General features: G+C 42.5%; 1 protein-coding gene across 30 annotated transcripts in view; it reads left to right on the top strand.

Moving 5' to 3' along the window:
• DLG2 (discs large MAGUK scaffold protein 2) overlaps positions 1–18,641 on the top strand; it is a 1,136,581-nt gene extending 1,117,940 nt beyond the window's left edge. For all 30 annotated transcript variants that reach the window (XM_087895794.1, XM_087895787.1, XM_087895810.1 and 27 more), the window contains 3 exons: positions 1,060–1,169; positions 4,951–5,042; positions 8,033–18,641. In XM_087895794.1, the coding sequence (XP_087751920.1) occupies positions 1,060–1,169; positions 4,951–5,042; positions 8,033–8,139 (309 nt within the window). In that variant the 3' untranslated portion in view covers positions 8,140–18,641. The remainder of the gene's footprint in view (positions 1–1,059; positions 1,170–4,950; positions 5,043–8,032) is intronic.
• Positions 18,642–20,154: the final 1,513 nt, after the last annotated feature.

The raw sequence follows: 20,154 nt of genomic DNA, 5'->3' as shown, positions 1-20,154 counted from the left end.
AGCAAAACACGGAAATATGTTACATCATTCCCATTGGCTAGACCCCTTATTGCTGGGCAGAAAAGCTGATTATATCTTGCGTCTGAGACACAGGTATCATGCAGGAAATACTAGTTTCATATTGACTGATGTGGTTTCAGCTTCTGCGCTTTGACACAGAAGTGAGAAAGCTAGCTAACTCTGTGGGTTGACAGTTTAAACTCAGAAAATGTCTCGTACAATATCTAGGTGAAGGGACCTTCAGAGGTCATCCAATCCAACCCCGTATCATTTCACTTTTCTCACTTTACGTCCTACTTTAGTATAACATCCTTATACAGCAGCTGTGATTTTACCGGGGTGTTGTGACTCTGACCCCCGAGCCTGTCCTAACAGAAGGAGAGGACTCAGAAGGTGAAGGAGAGGATTTGGCAAGGCCTCTCTCTCCAGGACCCTCCTCTCTGGCAATGCCTCAGGTTTCCTCCAAAGGCCAAGAGATATGCCAGGCACTTCGGAGCAGCCGCAGATAGAGAGCGAGGGAGATGAGTTTTGGCTGGATCCCAGACAGCGTCGGAAGGATAAGCACGCGCAGCAGAGAAAGAGGCGTGGGCGGGCCAGAGATTGAGCTGAGTCACTGGACCACACCCCACAAGGGATAAAAGGGGGTGTGTCGGCTATTCAGGCCTTGTGACGGACAAATTGAAAAGCTCGGAAGTCATATCTTGTTTCTAGAACCCTGTTAGAAGCTCTTTTTGGATTTCTTCGGACTGGACTATGACAATTCTTTGCTTTGTGGAATTAATTTGGTATATCGGACTGAGGAGAAAAAACCTCCCTTAGTGAGCAAAATCTCTTGGCAGGCAGTTCATGGTTCGCTGCCAAGACTGTTATCTTAAAGGGATTCCTGACTCTTTGATTCATTAACTCCTGTCTGTTTGTGTGCAACGGGGACAGAACACGGGGCTTAGAGCTTGCTAATTTTGAAATTCATCCACTCTTGTGAGTTTTATTTCATTTCATTTCATTTGTCCTTTAAACGCCACCTCAAAAGTAAACCTTTCCTCCTTTTCCTGTCACCAGGGCAAGCACTGCATCCTGGATGTGTCAGGAAATGCAATTAAACGGCTTCAAGTTGCACAACTCTACCCTATTGCAATCTTCATTAAACCTAGATCGTGGGAGCCTTTGATGTGAGTACTGTCTTCTCCAGCCTTCCTTTGGGACCATGGGGGCGAAGCTTTGGCCAAAAGAATATGTGGGGGGGTTCCAATTCGAACCAGGGTTGTGGAAGAAGAATAAAAATGAAATCCAGCGAGGAAAGAAAAATTATTTATTCCCAAAAGGAAAGAGAATTGCCAAGGGAGGGGGGCAGCTACAGAGAAAATGGGGTATAGAGAGATTGTTTTATAGTGGGGTGGGGGCTTGTCCAGAGTGTGTAAGTGTGTACATCAGGGGTCCTCAAACTTTTTAAACAGGGGGCCAATTCACGGTCCCTCAGACTGTTCGGGGGCCGGATCAGATGGGTGGGCATGGTTAGGTGGTCATGTGACTGGGTGGGCGTGGCCAATTTAGCAGACCAAACAAAACACACAAATAAAACTTTAATTTGTTATGCTCCTGAGGGTGGAAAGCAGATTAGTGAAGGGATGTGGCTGCCGTGGGGTGTGTATGTGGGACTTCTGTTTGTGTGTGTGTGTGTGTGTGTGTGTATCGCTCCCTCTCTCTCTCTCTCTGGAGGCTTCCATATCAGTGGTGCGTTGCCCCTGGTTCACACCGGTTCTATAGAACCGGTAGTAAAACCGGCGGGAGGCTCCACCCACCGAGCCCGACGTCATCCAAATGCTTCTGCACATGCACAGAAGAGCGTGCGCACGTGCACGCAGCCCTGTTGCAAACCGTAATAAAAGTAAGTAGAACCCACCCCTGCTCCATACGTCCCATTTTTGGCCTCCCTAGCCTCCAGAAGGTGGGTGGGGGCTGGCGGGTAGATGTGGGTGGAGCAGCCTCATGGTCCTGCGCGGGCTGGATTAATGGCTTCGGCGGGCCGTATTTGGCCTGCGGGCTGTAGTTTGAGGACCCCTGGTGTACATGCTGATTCTAGGGTGACACCTGAAGGGCATGTTGACACCCGAGGAAGGGGTTGATCGTATCAAGGGATGGGAGTTGAACTGTGTTATAATGATGTTCACATTGCGTTAATTGACTTTTGTGCGTTTGCTTGCATGAGTTTACAACTTCGCCTTGCACACATGCACACAGCATCCAAAATATGGCGATTGTATAAAATGGGATAGCGCCGTGGCGGGTGGGTGGGCCCAGCCACTGGCCATAACTACCGATTCGACCGAACCGGCTGAATACCACTCCTGCCTGTTAATGCAACACAATCGTAGGGGCGATGCAATGGTCATAACGTCAAGGATAGGTCGTAAACTATTGTTTCTGAGGCCATTGTAACTTTGAACCATCGCTAAACAAACTCATAAATCAAGGACTACCTGTAATTTCCACCATGCGACACACGGAGATTATTCTGCAGACTCTGGGTCTGCCTGCTTTCTGTGACAAAGCCGGAGTTGTTTTTTTTATTTCGGTAGAATGTTTCTGTCTTGTTTATTTACATTGATTTTCTAAAATTAACCAAGGCCTGAAGGGGAGGCCATGTCCTATGACCCAGAAGCCACACACAGTAATTTCAGATGATGGGTAAATAAAATGCAATTATTCTCACTGGCAATGCAGAAGCCACTTCACATACACACGGTTCAGCAGCAGAAAAACCCTGATTTTATTCCTTAATGTTTCTGGGCTGAACGTATTTATTCACTGGAAATAGATTGTAGAAAACAGCCTGGGACAAACGAAACTGATATTTTAATTTTAGGAATATTTTTGACTCTGCACCGCGAGGAAAAGGAGGGTTGGAGACAAACGGGATTTTATCCAGGGGTGGGCTTCAAAAATTTTAGCAAGGGGTTCTCTGCCTGGTTGGTTGCTGGGTGGGGGTGGCCATGGAGGGTGTGGCCTAGTCTGCCTCCTGCAGCACAGCGTGGAGGGTGTTTTTGCCCTCCCCAGGCTCCAGAGGCTTTCGTTGAGCCTCCGGGAGGGCAAAAACGGCCTCCCCAGGCTCCGGAGGCCCTCTGGAGGCTGGAAACGGGCCCATTTCCAGCCTTTCCGATCTTCCAATAGGCCCGTTTTTCACCTCCCTGAATCTCCGCGCGCACCTTGCACTTACCTGCATCCAAAATGGGCTGTGTGGGGACTCCTGGGAGGGGAGGGGAGGAGTGGACAGGGCCAGCCAGGAATGGGATTTGGGGGTTCTCCAAACTGCACAGAATTTTAGCTAGAGGTTCTCCCGAACCCCTGCCAACCCTAGCAGCCCACCCCTGATTTTATCAGGGTTTAACTTGAGTTTTATTCAAAATAAAATTAGTTTTCGTTAGTGTTGCATCCCACTTTCCTCTTATTTATTTGTTTGTCATAATTAAGAACCTCCCACCTCTTTCATAAAAGGACCCTGGGCAGTGTACAATATGACTAGTGCTCAACTTACAACCACAATTGAGCCCAAAATTTATCTTGCTGTGTGAGACAGTTGTTAAGTCCGTTTTGCCTCATTTTGCAACCTTTCTTTACAACCAGCTTTTTCTCCGAAGCTGGCTAAGATACTTTAGTCAGGATTGATTTACAGGTAGTCCTCGATTTACGACCTCAATTGAGCCCCAAATTTTGGTCGCTAAGCAAGACACTTGCTTAGCGAATTGAATTTTGGCACAGATAGTAAGTGAATCACTGCGGTGGTTAAGTTAGTAACAAGTAAGTTACTTGTTACTAGTTGCGGTTAGTAAGTTAGTTATGGCTTCCCCATTGACTGCTTGTCACAAGTGGTCACAAACATGTAATCACATGACCCCGGGCGGCTGCAACCGTCATAAATATGAGTCAGTTGCCAAGCATTTGAATTTTGATCAGATGTTACAACGGTCGTATGAAAACCGGTCATAAGTCGCTTTTTTCAGTGCCGTTGTAACTTTGAATGGCCACTAAATGAACTGTTGTAAGTCAAGGACTACCTGTAAAATATTAAAAGCATAGAAGGCAGTATGTAAGGAGATTTAGGATGTTAAGACAGCAGGCATAATGCTCCCTCTATTTTTTTCCTCTCATACAACAGCCTTGTGAGGTAGGTCAAGCTGTAAGAATGTCAGTGGTCCAGTCACACAGTGAGCTTCCATGACTTAAATCAGGGTTCTTCTTGTCTGAATCCCAGAACAACCTTGCAAGGTAGGCCCGTCTGACTGGCCCAAAGTCAAACCACTGAATTTCCATGACCATGGCTGGATTAGAACCTGGGTCTTTCCCATTATTAGTCCGGCAATTTAACCATTCAACAGTACAGGCAGGAAATGTGCGCACAATGTTTTCCACTTGCCAATAATTATAATTTCCAGAGGCCCCAGTAGAATAAACCATATTTTCTCCAATGATCATCATCTTCTTCTTTTAATGCCCCCATAATCCCTTGCAACGGGGTGGAATCTGGGCAACTGAATGGAGCTGAGTGTTTACTGGCCAGATGCCTTTCCTGTCGCCAATGCAGAGTTATATTCAGTAGATATATTCTCAGTGTGCCCAGAGAGAGAAATATCTGCCTCTAATTTAATTAAATTAATTTAATTTAATTTATCGCATTTCTATGCTGCCCAACTCCCAAGGGACTCTACCTAGGATCGAACTCACAGCCTCCTGATTGTGAGGCGAGAGCTCCAACTCTAAGCCACCCCACCATTCTTATTTTCTCCAACGATGCCTCTGCTGCATTATCTGAAGCATTGGTTTTTTTTTTTGCTCTGGACATTCGGGACAGATATTTATTGCTTTATTTTTATTGCCGCCAAGGGCGAATGAGATGTGGCTTGAATATATATATATATCTCCCTTTCCTTTACTCAAGCTTTCAAACTGTTTCAGGGAAATGAATAAACGTCTCACGGAGGAGCAGGCCAAGAAAACGTACGACCGCGCCATGAAATTAGAACAAGAATTTGGAGAATATTTTACAGGTGCGTTTGAAGAGGCTTCCTTTATTTCCATGAAGGAAGGTGGAAGTGTGTTATTATTGTTATTTTTTTCCTGGTGGCACTTTGGGGATAACGAGAAACTGAATTATACAGGTAGTCCTCATTTACCGACCATAGTTGGGACCAGCAATTCCATCACTAAGTGATGATTATGACCTGTAATTTCCTGCGGCCCTTCCCATGGACCGAGAAGATGGCTGTGAAAATCGCAAATTAACAATCCCATGATCACAGGGGCGTTGCAATTGTTGCAACTTCGAGGACCATCTTAAGTCTCCTTTTTCAGTGCCGTTGTAAGTTCAAACGGTCACTGAACAAGTGGCTGGTAAGCGAGGACTAGCTGTAGTATGGCAAAAATGGCCATGTACAAATTGCCCTAGGAAGGCGTTAGCAATCATCTGAGCTTTGTATTTTTCTCTTGAATGTTCCCAGCTCTCTAAACATTCAAGCAAGAATTCACTCTTGTGTTCAGTCAAAACAAAATAGATAAATAAGACAAAAAGTCTATGGAGATTCTCAGTCATCCAGGTCATGGTTGTCCCAAAGGTGCTTTTTCAGGTGGCAAGTGGACTTTCTGATTTTTCTTTGAAGATGTTTCGCTTCTCATCCAAGAAGCTTCTTCAGCTCTGACTGAATGGTGGGGAATGGAAGGATTTTATGCTGCTTGCAGACAGCTGGTCATTTGCATCCTTTTTAGGGAGTCGTTGAGGCCACTTGGAGGTTTATCTGTGTCTTCGGGGTCACCTGAGTAGTGCAAATGGGTGTGGAGCCTTCTTGGAACTGTTGAAAGGACTGTGTTGTGGACTGGAGATAGAATATGTCATCAATGAAGAGAATAATTGCAGGAATATCAGAATATCAGATCTTCAGCCAACACAACATATGTGCCCATTTCAAACCCAGGAATACACTAAGGCAGAAGCTTGTCCACCCCAAGGATAAAACACCCAGGCACAAACTGAGCAACGTGATATATGCAGTACAATGCAGTGAGACATGTGCAGATCTGTACATTGGGGAAACAAAACAACCACTTCATAAACACATGCCACAACATAGGAGAACAAACCCATCAGGACTAGATTCAGCAGTCCACCTACATTTAAAAGACAAAAGCCACTCTTTTGAAGACAGCAAAGTCTACATTTTGGACAGAGATGGCCACTGATTTGAAAGAGGGGTCAAAGAAGCCATCTATGTCAAAACTGAACGGCCCTCTCTCAACAGAGGGGGAGGGATACGACGTCATCTATCTCCAGTCTACAACACAGTCCTTTCAGCAGTTCCAAGAAGGCTCCACACCCATTTGCACAACTCAGGTGACCCTGAGGACAGAGACAAACCTCCAAGTTGCCTCAACGACTCTCTAAAAGGATGCAAATGACCAGCTGTCTGCAAGGAGTATCAATCCTTCCATTCCTCACCATCCAAGCCAGAGCTGAAGAAGCTTCTTGGATGAGAAGTGAAACATCGTCAAAGAAAAACCAGGAAGTCCAGTTGCCTCTTGAAAAAGTCCCCAAAGTTACAGTAAAAGCAAGTGACATGCAGTACAGATAATCAACCCAAACGTCCTAGGATCGTAATAAATTGTGCTGAAATACGATAACCGATGCAAGAGAATTTTTGTAGCTTGAACTGTGGAGTCTTCGTGCTCTCACAGCTTGGTTGTTGGCTTGCAGGTGTTTCGTTACCCAGCTCACAAAAAAAAAAAAAAAAAAAAGAATTTTCAAGCCACAGGTTTCCTCTCCGTTTGAATCGAAGCTCTGCTCCATATGAATAGAGTAGGATAGGATAGGATAGGATAGGATAGGATAGGATAGGATAGGAAATAGGAATAGAATAGAATAGAGTAGAGTAGAGTAGAGTAGAGTAGAGTAGAGTAGAGTAGAGTAGAGTAGAATAGAGTAGAATAGAATAGAATAGAATAGAATAGAATAGAATAGAATAGAATAGAATAGAATAGAATAGAATAGAATAGAATATTTATTGTATTTATTTATTTATTGGTTCGATTTATATGCCACCCTTCTCCGGAGACTCAGGGCGGTTTACAATGCGTTAAGCAACAGCCTTCATACTTTTGTATATACCTGCTTAGTAGGGCTTTCGCCCCCCCCCCCAAGCGGTGTTCTTTTTTATACAAATTCTGCTTATTGCCCCCACAAACCGGGTCCTCATTTTACCTACCTCGAAAGGATGGAAGGCTGAGTCAACCTTGAGCCTGGTGAGATTTGAACTTGCAGTAATTGCAAGCAGCTGGTGCTACTTAACAGCACTTTAGTCTGCTGCGCCACCAAGGCTCTTTGAATAGAAATATAGAAATATAGAAATACAGAAATAAAAATTTTTATTGGCCAAGTGTGATTGGACACACAAGGAATTTGTTTTTGGTGCATATGCTCTCAGTGTACGTAAGAGAAAAGATACGTTCATCAAGAATCATAAGGTACAACCCTTAATGAGAGTCATAGGGTACAAATAAGCAATCAAATCCTACTAGGAAACAATATCAATATAAATCATAAGGATACAAGCAACAAAGTTACCGTCATACAGTCATAAGTGGAAGGAGGTGGGTGGTGGGAATGATGAGAAGATTAATAGTAGTGCAGACTTAGTAACTAGTTTGACAGTGTTGTGGGAATTATTTGTTAAGCAGAGTGATGGCGTTCGGAAAAAAACTGTCCTTGTGTCTAGTTGTTCTGGTGTGCAGTGTTCTATAGTGTCGTTTTGAGGGTAGGAGTTGAAACAGTTTATGTCCAGGATGTGAGGGGTCTGTAGATATTTTCACAGCCCTCTTTTTGACTTGTGCAGTATTCAGGTCCTCAATGGAAGGCAGGTTGGTAGCCATGGTTTTTTCTGCAGTTCTAATTATCCTCCGATAACATCAGACCTACAGATACTAAAACACCGGCCAATTTTGTTTGTGAAAAAAGGGATCAAAATCTGGTTTTTTTTCCCCCTTCCTCTAGCAATTGTCCAAGGAGATACCTTAGAAGATATATATAACCAAACCAAACTTGTGATCGAAGAACAATCGGATTCCTTCATCTGGATTCCTTCCAAGGAAAAACTATAAAGTCGCTAACCCACCTCTGATCGCAACGGAAAAGTATTTAGAAGAAAATTTAATCCTAACTTATTTGGAAGCTTCGGGGAGGGCTGGGGGGGAAAAAAAGTTACTTTCACGTTTCTTGCTGTCAATGTGATTATTATTATTCTGATTTTTCTGAACATACAACACAAACTGTCGGAAGCCATGAAGGACACTGATTGGGTCATAAAAGGGGAAGGAAACAAAAAAAAGAAAAAAGAAAGAACAATTTTTTTTAAGAAAAAGAAAAAAAAAACAAGTCTGCCATATTAAATCTCTCTCACACACACAGACATGCATACACATACACACTCGGACACACTCAGCACAAACTGTTCTGTGTGCTCACCACACAGCTTTGTAAGGATGAACCCGGAGGCAGAAATGACCCAGCCCGTTACCTCCTTTTCCAACCTGTAATGACTCAGCTCGGTGTGTTTCTTGGTGGTTGAAAACCCCCAAAATCTCCTGGGTGTCTTAATCCTACAGGACGTATCCTTTGAGTAAAAGCGGATGCGAACACAAGTCCTACCTAACGTTATCTCCAGAAGAAGAGCTGAATGGCCTGCGGCTTTGCAAAATCTCATCCATAAGCCACACCACCGGACTCTGCTGAGACCTGGAATGCTTTTATTATGATTATTGTTAATTTTTTCCCAGATGTTGGATCGGAGACATCCTTTGATCATAGTACATCTGTATTTGCAGCACCTCGACTTTCATATAACTATGCATATCTCTCCTTCCCGCCCCTCCCCCCCATCCCAATCCAACCTGGAGCATAATTTCTCCCCTCCCCCCCTCAACTTCACCGTTGCATCTGGATCTTAATCATTCAATGAGATTTGATGGGAAGGAAAGCATTCATATTGAAGTGCGTTCACCTGAACAGACAAAATTCAGGGTACTTAAAACTTGACCAAGAAGAAGGGTACAATTGGGGGAACGGGGAAAGCTTTACATTTTATTTTAATTATATCTATATTATCATTTATATGAAGATAGAAGGCACTTAAAAGACGGGATAATTTATTAAAGAATCTATATTGATGTATAGGCGCTAATTTCTATAGGTAACAAAAATATTTTGTGAGACGTTTTGTAAAGATTAAGTCATCGAAAGGTGAATTACGTTGCACCTGGGCGGGCAGGAGAATGCAAAAGGTGAATTTTCAATTTGCACTATTTCATTCTTTCTTTTTTTTTGTCTCCCCCGGTAGATTTCTTAAGAATTTCTATTTCTATATGTTCGTCCTCTTTGTTTGAATTTTAGGAATTTAGGTCTCATGTATTCCTATTTTATTTTGGATAAGAAAATTTTACTTTGCATAATACACCTAAAATGCACTTAGTACAAAAGAATATATATATATCTCTTTGTTGAAAAGAGTTCCACCTCACCCTCATTTCCCTCATTCCCATAAATAAACTATTGGGGCGGTTTGAATGTAATTTCTGGTTTATTTTTTTCTAATTAAGCAGCTGCCATTATAAAATCTCTTACCAGCTTTTCCATAATGGTTTCTAGAGAATTTGCCAGTAGGAATGGTTGCTAAAATGCCAGTAATTGGTCCAAACTAGTCGGTAAAGTTATAAACAAAACATTACACTTTAGAAGCAGATTTTGAAGTCAACCAAAATAATTCATTGGAAGACCACTATGCATTTTACGATTTTAAAAAGTCAAAAAGTTCAACTTTGTGGCAATCATCTAGAAATTTTGTTTGCTAATTATGGGGCATAAACCATTGGTGGGACTTGAATAACTTAACAACCAGTTCTCTGGCTGGGTAGGCGTGGTTGGTTGGTCATGTGACTGGGTGGGTGATGTCACTCATCACACCCAGCCCCGCCTCCTGGCTACTCGCCTCAAAGGCTAATCCCACCACTGGCTGGCCCCGCCCTTGCCCGTTTTTCAGCCTGTTTTTTGGCCGTTTTCAGGCCGTTTTTTGGGCCCTTTGCTGCCATTTTTAAGGCCATTTTCCAGGCCATTTTTGGGCCATTTTTGGCTTGAAAAACGGCCTGAAAATGGCATGGAAAACAGGCCAAAAAATAAGTGGGGGCGGGGCCAGTGGTGGGATTTTCCGGTTCACCATACTGCACGGAATCTTAACTACCAGTTTGGCCGAACCTGTACGAACCGGCAGCAGCCCACCTCTGGCATAAACGCTCCCTTCAAAAAACAATTCAGTTGATTCCCTGGAATAATCCACTTCGCAGAACAACTCACTTTCTTTTCACAGAACAACTCAAATTGCAGAACAACTAAGCAGTTCCAAACTACCAGTAAACAAAAGCCTAGCCAGTAATAGTTTCTGCTCTTTCCAAGTTCCTTCCCCCCCCCCCTTTTTTTTTTTTTTTTTGGTAAATATATATATTTCAACTAACCCTCTCTGCCTCCCTTTTTGAGGTCATGGCGGAGAGCTGGGAAGGTTTCGGATCCGTGGAGTTGTCTCTTTTGACTCCATCAAAGGATCAGTTCTAATTCTGTTCAGTTTTGGAGTTTTCAATATGATACTTTCCTAATGTTAGAGTAAAACAAATTCCTAAGGCTCAGAAATGGACGACTGAGGTCAGATTTTTCTTTCTGAGGTCACAACTCAGGAAAAAAAAAATTGAAAAAAAAATCTTAAATGTCTCCTATCCAGAGTTTTGTCCCTGGTGCTTCAGGGCTGCAGCCTTAATATGTCAATGCAACCCCTTAGATGTGTTTCTTCAGCCTGAATTTTTATATTTCCAAACTCTCTTGACTCTGTTTAAGCGGTTGTTTGAATTGTTGAACATTGCCGGAAAGGACAGAAATATAACTTCTGTCTCAATTCAGCCTTTCGAAACCAAGATGATCTCAAATTGATCTTAACTGTTTAAATGTGGTTCCCCCCCCCCTCCCCAGAGGAGAGAAAAATTAATTCTGCCATAATCTCTTTCTATACCTTTGAAAGTATCAAAAGAAGAGTGTGGTTTTAATCGGGAAGAATATTTTAAGAGCAAATATTATTTTCTCTCATGGACTCCACGAAAAGAAAGGATTTTCAATACTGTGTTTTTGTTTTGTTTTTTTTCCCCAAGTTGAAACTTAACCCCTGTGAATAGTAGAATTCCAAACTTTTATTGGAACGGGATGAAAATCTGTATATGTCCCAGAAAACAGCTGAATAAATAGATTACTGAGAAAGAACTACTAGATAGTCCTTGACTTATGACTACTGTTGGGACCAGAATTTCAGTCCCTAAGCGATGCAGTCATTAAACGAGTCATCACGTCCCCAGATCCGATTTTGCAGCCGTTTCTACTGTGGTCTTTAAGGTGAATCCAGCTTTCCCAATTGACTCTGCTTATTGGAACCCAGTTGGAGATCACAGATTGTGATTACGTGACCTCAAAATGCTGCAATTATCCTAAATGGCAGCTGGTTGCTGAGCAACCAAATTGCAATCACATGACTGCAGAGGTGATGCGACTCGTAACTTTGAAGGAGGGATCACACAAGTTACTTTTTCCGAGATTGTCATAACTTCGAACTGGCTTTAAACAAACAGTCGTAAGTCAAGGACTATCTATGAATAAGAAAGCTCTTGGGCAGAGGGCAGTTCTAGTGAGAATTTGAACTTTTATGTAGCACTTTCTCAAAATGCAAGGTGTCTATAACCACTCGCTTGCCCTCAGAACAACCTCCCAAAACTGAATTATTCCCATTTTTAAAAAAGAGAGAATAAGTCAAAGAGAATTGTCCAAAATTTCTTGCTGGCTGGATGTGAGCAACATGTGAGATTAGATTAAAATGAGTCTTTTGGCAGATGACTTTCCTCATTTTGTGGGAGTTATTGCCTTAGCTTGTTGTATAATCACGTTACACAATAATATGGTTTGGTCGTTTGTCAGGACTGACCATGTTATGTGACCAGCAATTGTGTTTTGTTAAATCAGATCTAGGGTTTTGAGTGCTGTGGAAATGATGCCACTGAGAGCCGTGAAAATTCTGGGGTGTTTTTTTTTTCAATTATTATTATCCCATTTAAGATAAGTGTGGGAAAATCCTAAATTTTGTTTCAGCATGCTAAGCACAGGAGAAAGAAAGAAAGAAAGAAAGAAAGAAAGAAAGAAAGAAAGAAAGAAAGAAAGAAAGAAAGAAAGAAAGAAAGAAAGAAAGAAAGAAAGAAAGAAAGAGGGAGGAGGGGGAGGGAGGAAGGAAAGAAAAGGAAGAAGAAAGAGAGAGAGAGAGAGAGAGAGAGAGAGAGAGATCAATCTGGGTGATTTCATTGAATTACTGTATATACCAGATCAAAAGGGCTAGAAACTTTTTTCTTACAAAAAAATGGAAATCAATCAGTAGTGAAGTTTTGGAATTGTTTCTGCAGAAATCTACAGGAAAGAAATCCAAACCTTTGGGAACAATGGCTTACTTTCACATCAGCATAAAACTCTTGTTTCAGGACCAGGGCTCAGCACATTTCCTTACTGTCCTAAAGCAAAAAGCAAAAAAACAAAAAACTCACCATAAACAAAAAAAACCCTGTGCGTTTTTCATTTAGTTGTTTTCTAGCCTTCACACCCGTTGTTCTGTTCCACTTTGTTTCTCTCTTAAGCATGCATATCTCTTAGGAGAACCAACCTACTGGTAAATGTACTACTCTGTCTTGTGCTATGCGTTCCATCTTGGCAGTAACACTGTGCTTTGGCACAACCAGTTTGTCCACAAGTCCTCGGTTACTTCAGTTTTAAAAAATTTCTTTTTTCCTTTTGAATAGGCTTTGTGCTTTGTGTTTAGATTGGAAGGAAGGAAAGGAGGGAAGGAAGGAAGGAAGGAAGGAAAGAAAGAAAGAAGAAAGAGAAAGAAAAGAAAGAAAGAAAGAGAAAGAAAGAAAGAAAGAAAGAAAGAAAGAAAGAAAGAAAGAAAGAAAGAAAGAAAGAAGAAAGAAAAAGAGTTATACTAGAAAAATATATAGGAAGGAAGGAATTTATACTAGAAAAATATACAAGAAGGAAGGAATGGAGAAGAAAAAAGAAAAAAGGAAGGAAGGAAACAAGGAAAGAAAGAAAGAGAAAGAAAGAAAGAAAGAAAGAAAGAAAGAAAGAAAGAAAGAAAGAAAGAAAGAAAGAAAGATTTATACTAGAAAATATACAGGAAGGAAGGAATTTATACTAGAAAAATATACAAGAAGGAAGGAAGGGAGGGAGAAGGAAAAAGAGGATAAGAAAGAAAGAAAAAGAAAGATAGATAGATAGATAGATAGATAGATAGATAGATAGATAGATAGATAGATATAGATAGATAGAAAGAAAGAAAGAAAGATTAATACTAGAAAAATATACAGGAAAGAAGGAATTTATACTAGAAAAATATACAAGAAGGAAGGAAGGGAGGGAGAAGGAAAAAGAAAGAAAGGATAAGAAAGAAAGAAAAAGAAAGAAAGATAGATAGATAGATAGATAGATAGATAGATAGATAGATAGATAGAAAGAAAGAAAGATTAATACTAGAAAAATATACAGGAAAGAAGGAATTTATACTAGAAAAATATACAAGAAGGAAGGAAGGGAGAAGGAAAAAGAAAGAGAAGGAAACAGGGAAAGAAAGAAAGAAAGAAAATTTATACTAGAAAAATATACCAGAAAGAAGGAGGGAAGGAAGGAGAGAAGACTTTGAATGAAAGAAAGCTATAGCAAGGAGTCCTGTTCTCCTTACGATTTGCATTCCCATTTGTTTCATGTACTGGATACTGATGAGTTTTGTCCTTCTTGACAGTTTCAAGAGGTCCCAAATGGTAGCGTGGTCCTCCTTCTCAAGTATCCCTTGACTCCACCTCCACCTGATAAAGATCGATGGAGACCTAGGAACAGGTAGGGATTCATGCCAAAGGGGAAACACCCCACTGCAAAGGCCATCTGTCCCACAGACGTTATTGAGATTGCAAAGACACGTTTTTTAATAATCTACATAGGGAGAAAGGTTAAATAACCCCTGAATCCCAGTCTGCTTTATATGTGGGAACATCTTCCTTTTGTCCCAAAGGTGTTTTTTTTTTTAAGGAGGCAACTGGACTTTCTGGTTTTTTTCCTTTGAAGACGTTTTGCTTCTCATCCAAGAAGCTTCTTCGGCTCTGACTGGATTCCATTCCCCTCTATCCCGTCAGAGCTGAAGAAGCTTCTTGGATGAGAAGCAAAACGTCTTCAAAGGAAAAAAGAAAGTCCAGTTGCCTCTTGAAAAAGCACCTTTGGGACAACCATGACCTGGATGGCTGAGAATCTCCATCGATAGCTTCCTTTGTCCATTCATCCAAACCTCTGCCTTACACCTCTGGACGTTGACTGGGAAAGGAGTCCACATTTAAGTGGAATTGAGTAAAGGTAGTCCTTGATTTACGACCATAATCGAGCCCAAAATTCACCTTGCTCAATAAGAAATTTGTTAAGTGAGTTCTGCCTCATGTTACGACCTTTCTTGCCATAGTTGTTAAGTGAAACACTGCCGTCGTTCAATTAGTCACACTGGTTATTAAGTGAATCTGGCTTCCCCCTTGACTTTGCTCGTCAGAAAGTCGCAAAAGGGGGGGGGTCACGTAATTACTGCAACTGTCATAAATGTGAGTCAGCATCCGAATAAATCACATGATGCTGCAAAGGTCGTAAGTGTGAAAAGTGGTCGTAAGTCACATTTTTCTGTGCCGTTGTAACTGGGGTCGGTAAATGAACTGTCATAAATCGAGGACTACCTGTGTATATCTCCTCAAATTCTACTAATAAAAGATATGAAATCTAGCCCTTAGAAAATTAAAATTATCGAATGCTCCTAGAAGGCTAAAAAAAAAAAAATTCTTTTTCCTTTTATCCTTCAGGGAACCTTTTAACTTCACTTAACTGCGGGATTTTTCTTCAAAGGCGAAAAAAACTAGCTCCATAGATTTGAAAGGTTGCAACATTTCATACTTTCGGGAACGTACAAATCCATTAAAGGCTGACATTGTCAGCTTGACCCCTGAAAAAAGAAAAATCTAAAATCCATAATTGTAATCTCTCTGTTAGGGACAATCAAAATAGAACAGGGGGAAAAAAAATGTTCAAGCTTTGAAAATTGGTACCTGCTTTTCTCCGGTTTGGATGGCTCTGGATTTAAAACAAACAAAAAAAATGACAGCATCCAAAGGTACTCCTCGATTTACGACCACAAACCAGCCCAAAGTTTCTGCTGCTCAGCAAGACAGTTGTTAAGTGAGTTTTGCCTCATTTTACAACCTTCCGTGCCACAGATGTTAAGTGAGTCGCTGCTGTTGTTAAGTTAGTAACACGGTTGTTAAGTGAAACCTGGCTTCCCCGTTGACTTTGCTGCTTGTCAGAAGTTTGCAAAAGGGGGATTGTGTAAGCCCGGGAAGACTGCAACCGTCATAAATATGAGCCACTTGCCAAGCGTCCAAATTTTGATCATGTAACCATGTTGCAACGGACGTAAGCATGAAAAATGGACATAAGTCGGGTTTTTTACAGTGCCGTTGTAACTTTGAATAGTCACTAAGGAAAGCTTGTAAATCAAAACCTGCCTGTATATCTTTAATAATACCAGTAATTGCTTTAGTTTGGCAAGATTCTGTCTACAGGCGAAAAACAATCAAGTCATAAGTCACGTTTCCAGTGCCGTTGTAACTTCACAAACGGTCACTAAACAAAGGGTTGTAAGTCAAGGACTACCTGTAGTTATCATTTACGTCCCCTCCCTAGAGTGTTGGTAAGATTCTTTGAATAGTAAATCAAGGTCTCTTTAATCGTTCAGTTCAGATACAATTTTTGTAGGACTATGTTATACCGTCAAGAACCTGAAAAATAAGTATTGTCAGGTCAATGGTTTTCCCAAATTTTTCCACATTTGTGTGGTGGTATGATCCACACACTCCTACCTTCCTTGGTGGATATTTGGCGACTCCAGGTAGCACCAATTTTTTTACAAAGCTATAAGTGAATACACAATGCTCTTTTTTGTGAGCAGATAGCAATCATCATCGGAAGATATCATGGTTATTATTGGTGCTAAAACTCAAAAGCAACCCAGAGATTAATTCTTCAGCTGAGAATCATTTCCAAGGAGGTGGAATGATTGAGTGGGATGCAAACTCTAAATGCTTTAGAGAAATACCTTCGAGCAGTGTTTCTCGATCTTCGCTACTCTAAGATGCGTGGACTTCAACTCTTCTGGGAGTTGAGATCCACGCATCTTAAGAGTTGTGAAGGTTGAGAAACACTGCTCTTGGAGCACATCCCAGGTGCTATTTTTTTTAAAACACAATCTTTAACACAATATTGTTACCGTCCGTCATAGGACAAACACAAACAGCAAAAATAAATAAATAAAATCCACTCTGGCTTTACAACCAGTGCAGAATCCATCTTTCTATACATAAGATGACAAACTCTCTGTTTACAAGCCATGTTTACACACCTAGCATCTCCTCTGAATTGCACTTCTTTGTGCCCCTTTATTCTTCTAATGTGCTTGTTCTCCTTTTTTTAGAAGGGAAATGATCAGCGGTGGGTTTCACATTTTGTTACCACCGCTTCGCCCTGCGTGCGTGCCTCCCGCACATGCACCCAGCCTCCAAAATGTGCCTAAATAGGACAGCATAGAGCCAGGGCAGGTGGATGGACCCACCCACGATTTCCGCTACCAGTTCGGGTGAATCGATCCAAACCGGCTGAATACCACCTCTGGAAATGATGCAGTTGAGGAGAAAAAAAATCTTGGTTAATCGGCCCACAACTCTCTAGTAAACCCCTTTCCAACCCACCCACCCACCCACCCCCACACACAAATTAAGCTTTACTCAGAAGTAAATCCGTATATGGAAAAAGGACTCTCTGGGTGCCTATAACTATGCCAAAATCAAGAACGTTCAAGAACTAAAAGCCATCTTCTGTTCATCTGGATTTGCTTTTCAAGTTAGATGGAAACTCCAACTCTGATGACAAAAATCACGAGCTGGTTGCAAATATTAGACTTGCTTTTGACCTAGGAGAATGAGTGAAATCCCAAAACATGCTTATTTGTATAGGACCATGATGGCGAACCCATGTCACGTGTGCCAGAGATGGAACGCAGAGCTCTCTCTGTGGGCACGCACGCCATCACCAGCTGCTCTTCTGGTTTCCAGCACACACCTGTGCACCAGCCAGCTGGTCTTCACGAGTGCTGGAGCGTCAAAGATGGCCCGAAAAATGCCTCTCAAAATGGCCTCAAAATGGCCCAAAAACGGCCTGAAAATGGCCTGTTTTGAGCCATTTTTCAGGCTGTTTCCGGGTCATTTTCAGGCTGTTTTGGGGGCCGTTTTTGGATCATTTTGGGGATGTTTTCAGGCCATTTTGAGAGGCATTTTCAGGCTTTTTTTTCCAGGCCGAAAAACAGCCCTGAAAACAGCCAAAAAATGGGCTGAAAACGGCCAAAAAACCAGCCAAAAAACAGGCATGCACACGCCGGCGACCTGGTCATTGGGTTTCCGGCGCTCGGGCGGGCACACATGCATGCACGCACGTTCCAGTTTGAGCACTCGGTGCTGAAAAGGTTCGTCATCATTGGTATAGGAGAGTGATGGCTAACCTTTTTGCCATCGTGTGCCAAAAGCAGGGGGAGCACGGGGGGGGTCGTGCGCCTACATGCCCATACCCATAAATACGCCCTGCCCCCCCACACACACACATGGGCACTCACTCCCCCCTCTTTTGGCACACAATGGCATGATGGGCCAGGTAGGCCCATTTTTCACTCTCCCCAGGCTCCAGAGGCTTTCTAGGCGCCTGAGGAGGGCAAAAACAGCCTTCCCCACCCCCCTGGAGGCCCTCCAGAGGCCAGAAACAGCCTGTTTCCTGACTTCCGGTGGGCCTGGAAGGCCTGAAAATTAGCTGGCTGGCGCATGCATGCATGCTGCAGCTGAGGTAAGACAACACTTGCATGCCCACCAATATGGCTCCGCGTGTCACCTGTGGCACGCGTGCCATAGGTTTGACATCACGGGTATAGGACACAGAGGGTTGCCAAGCTAGATGGACAAAAAAGAGCATTTTCTATCCATAAAAATCAGGGCTTTTAATTTTCATGGGACCTCATTTTTTTTTTTTTTTGAAACAAATGGCAATGTGGAATCTTGGCAAATCCAGTCTTTCTCAGTTATGTTTAAAATACAGGATTCTTATTTTTATTTTTATTTTTTTCTGTGTTGAATTTGGCTATTCCATACATGACCGAGTAATGACAGTCTGTACATTTTCCTTCTTTTCACTTGCTTTGATCGGATGTTTCTTCACTCAGATGTACTCTTGTGGGGTGGGCTTAACTCTGAATCGAAAAGTGGAGTTTACAAATACACTAGACAGTTTTCACTCCTGTTAAGTGTAAATACTCGACGCATCCATTCCATTTGTGTAAAGAAAAAATAAAAAAAAATTAAAGCACACACAATTTAAAAAAAAATAATAAAAAAAAGAAAGTTAAGATGTATGTTTCATACTATCCGTGTCTTCGTGTGTTTATTAAGTCTCTCAAGCTTATTGGAATTTGCGGCCCAATTTTTCTAGAAATCGAGAGGTTTAAAAGCGACCGGTAAGATCCCACAGAGTTGGTCTCCTCCGGGTCCCATCAGCTAAACAATGCCAGCTGGCGGGCCCGCGGGGGAGGGCCTTCTCTGTGGCTGCCCCAGCTCTCTGGAACCAGTTACCTCCTGAGATCCGGACCATCCCCACCCTATTGGCCTTCCGGAAAGCGGTAAAGACCTGGCTTTTCCGGCAGGCCTGGGGCCGTTGATCTCACTGTTGTGATCTGGCGAGATCCGGCCATGAATGGTGTGAATGGGTTTTAATTGTTTTTAATGTTTTAATTTTTAATGTTTTTATATATGGTTTTTAAATGCATTGTAAGCCGCCTTGAGTCTTCGGAGAAAGGCGGCATACAAGTTGAACAAATAAATAAATAAATATAAACTATCCACGTGGTGCTTAAAAAGCAACCTGCACCGAAACATCAAGCAAGACCAAGGTGATGGTGTTGGACTTCCGGAGGAAGAGAGAGGAACCTGCCCCACTTTACATCGAGGGGGGCTGTGTAGAGAGAGTTTCCTCCTTTAAATTCCTGGGAGTCCATCTCAGCGAAGATCTCACCTGGAAAAACAACACGATCCAGCAGGGATGGGTTCTAAACTTTTTTACTACTGGTTCTGTGGCGTGGCTTATTTTGTGGGCGTGGTTTGATGGTCATGTGACAATTCTTTAGGATTTAGCAGAGGTACTGGTCTACCAGGCTTTTAACTGCTTGCAGAGCTGTACCGGTCTACCCATTTGTTCTTGGAGCGTTCCGGTCTACCCATTTGTTTTTGGAGCACACTGGTCTACCACCACACTGCCTTTTAACACTGATCAGCTGTAGGGCAGCCCTTTGAAGCCCCACGGCAAGAGTTTAAACAGTTTTTTTCCTTCTAGCCGATCAGCTGGGACTCGGGAGGCAGCGAATAGATTGGGGGCGGGGCCAAATAAAAGGTAAGAATAACGCGGGGGGGCAGGAGGGCCCAGCTCCCGAACAAAGAGAACCGGTTCGGTGACGTCATATCGTCACCGCTACCGGCTCAGCCAAACCGGGCCGAACCGGGAGGAACCCACCACTGATGATCCAGCTGGCCAAGAAGGCCCAACAGAGGTTCCATTTCCTTAGGGTCTTGAGTAAAAACAGGGTGGAACAACAACTGATGACCTTCTTTTACCGGTCCACGATTAGAAAGCGTCCTCACTTATTGCATGCCACGGTATGGCATGCCGGTCTGACAGCCACGGATAGAAAAACATTACAGAGGGTGGTGAGCACAGCACAAAACATTGTGATACCACTAGATGAGATCTCTAGGGCTCGCTGCCTTAGAAGAATGAGGAAAATTTTCAGGGATGACTCTCATCCTGGTCACTGCTTCTTTACCCTCTTACCATCGGGAAGGAGATATAGAAGTATAGCCAGACGTACAAACAGGCTGAAGAAC

The sequence above is a fragment of the Pantherophis guttatus genome, chromosome 5, assembly GCF_059756535.1.
Source record: "Pantherophis guttatus breed Tessera chromosome 5, ASM5975653v1, whole genome shotgun sequence".
In the NCBI taxonomy this organism is placed as follows: Eukaryota; Metazoa; Chordata; class Lepidosauria; order Squamata; family Colubridae; genus Pantherophis; species Pantherophis guttatus.
This window is presented reverse-complemented; position numbering and strand designations above follow the sequence as displayed.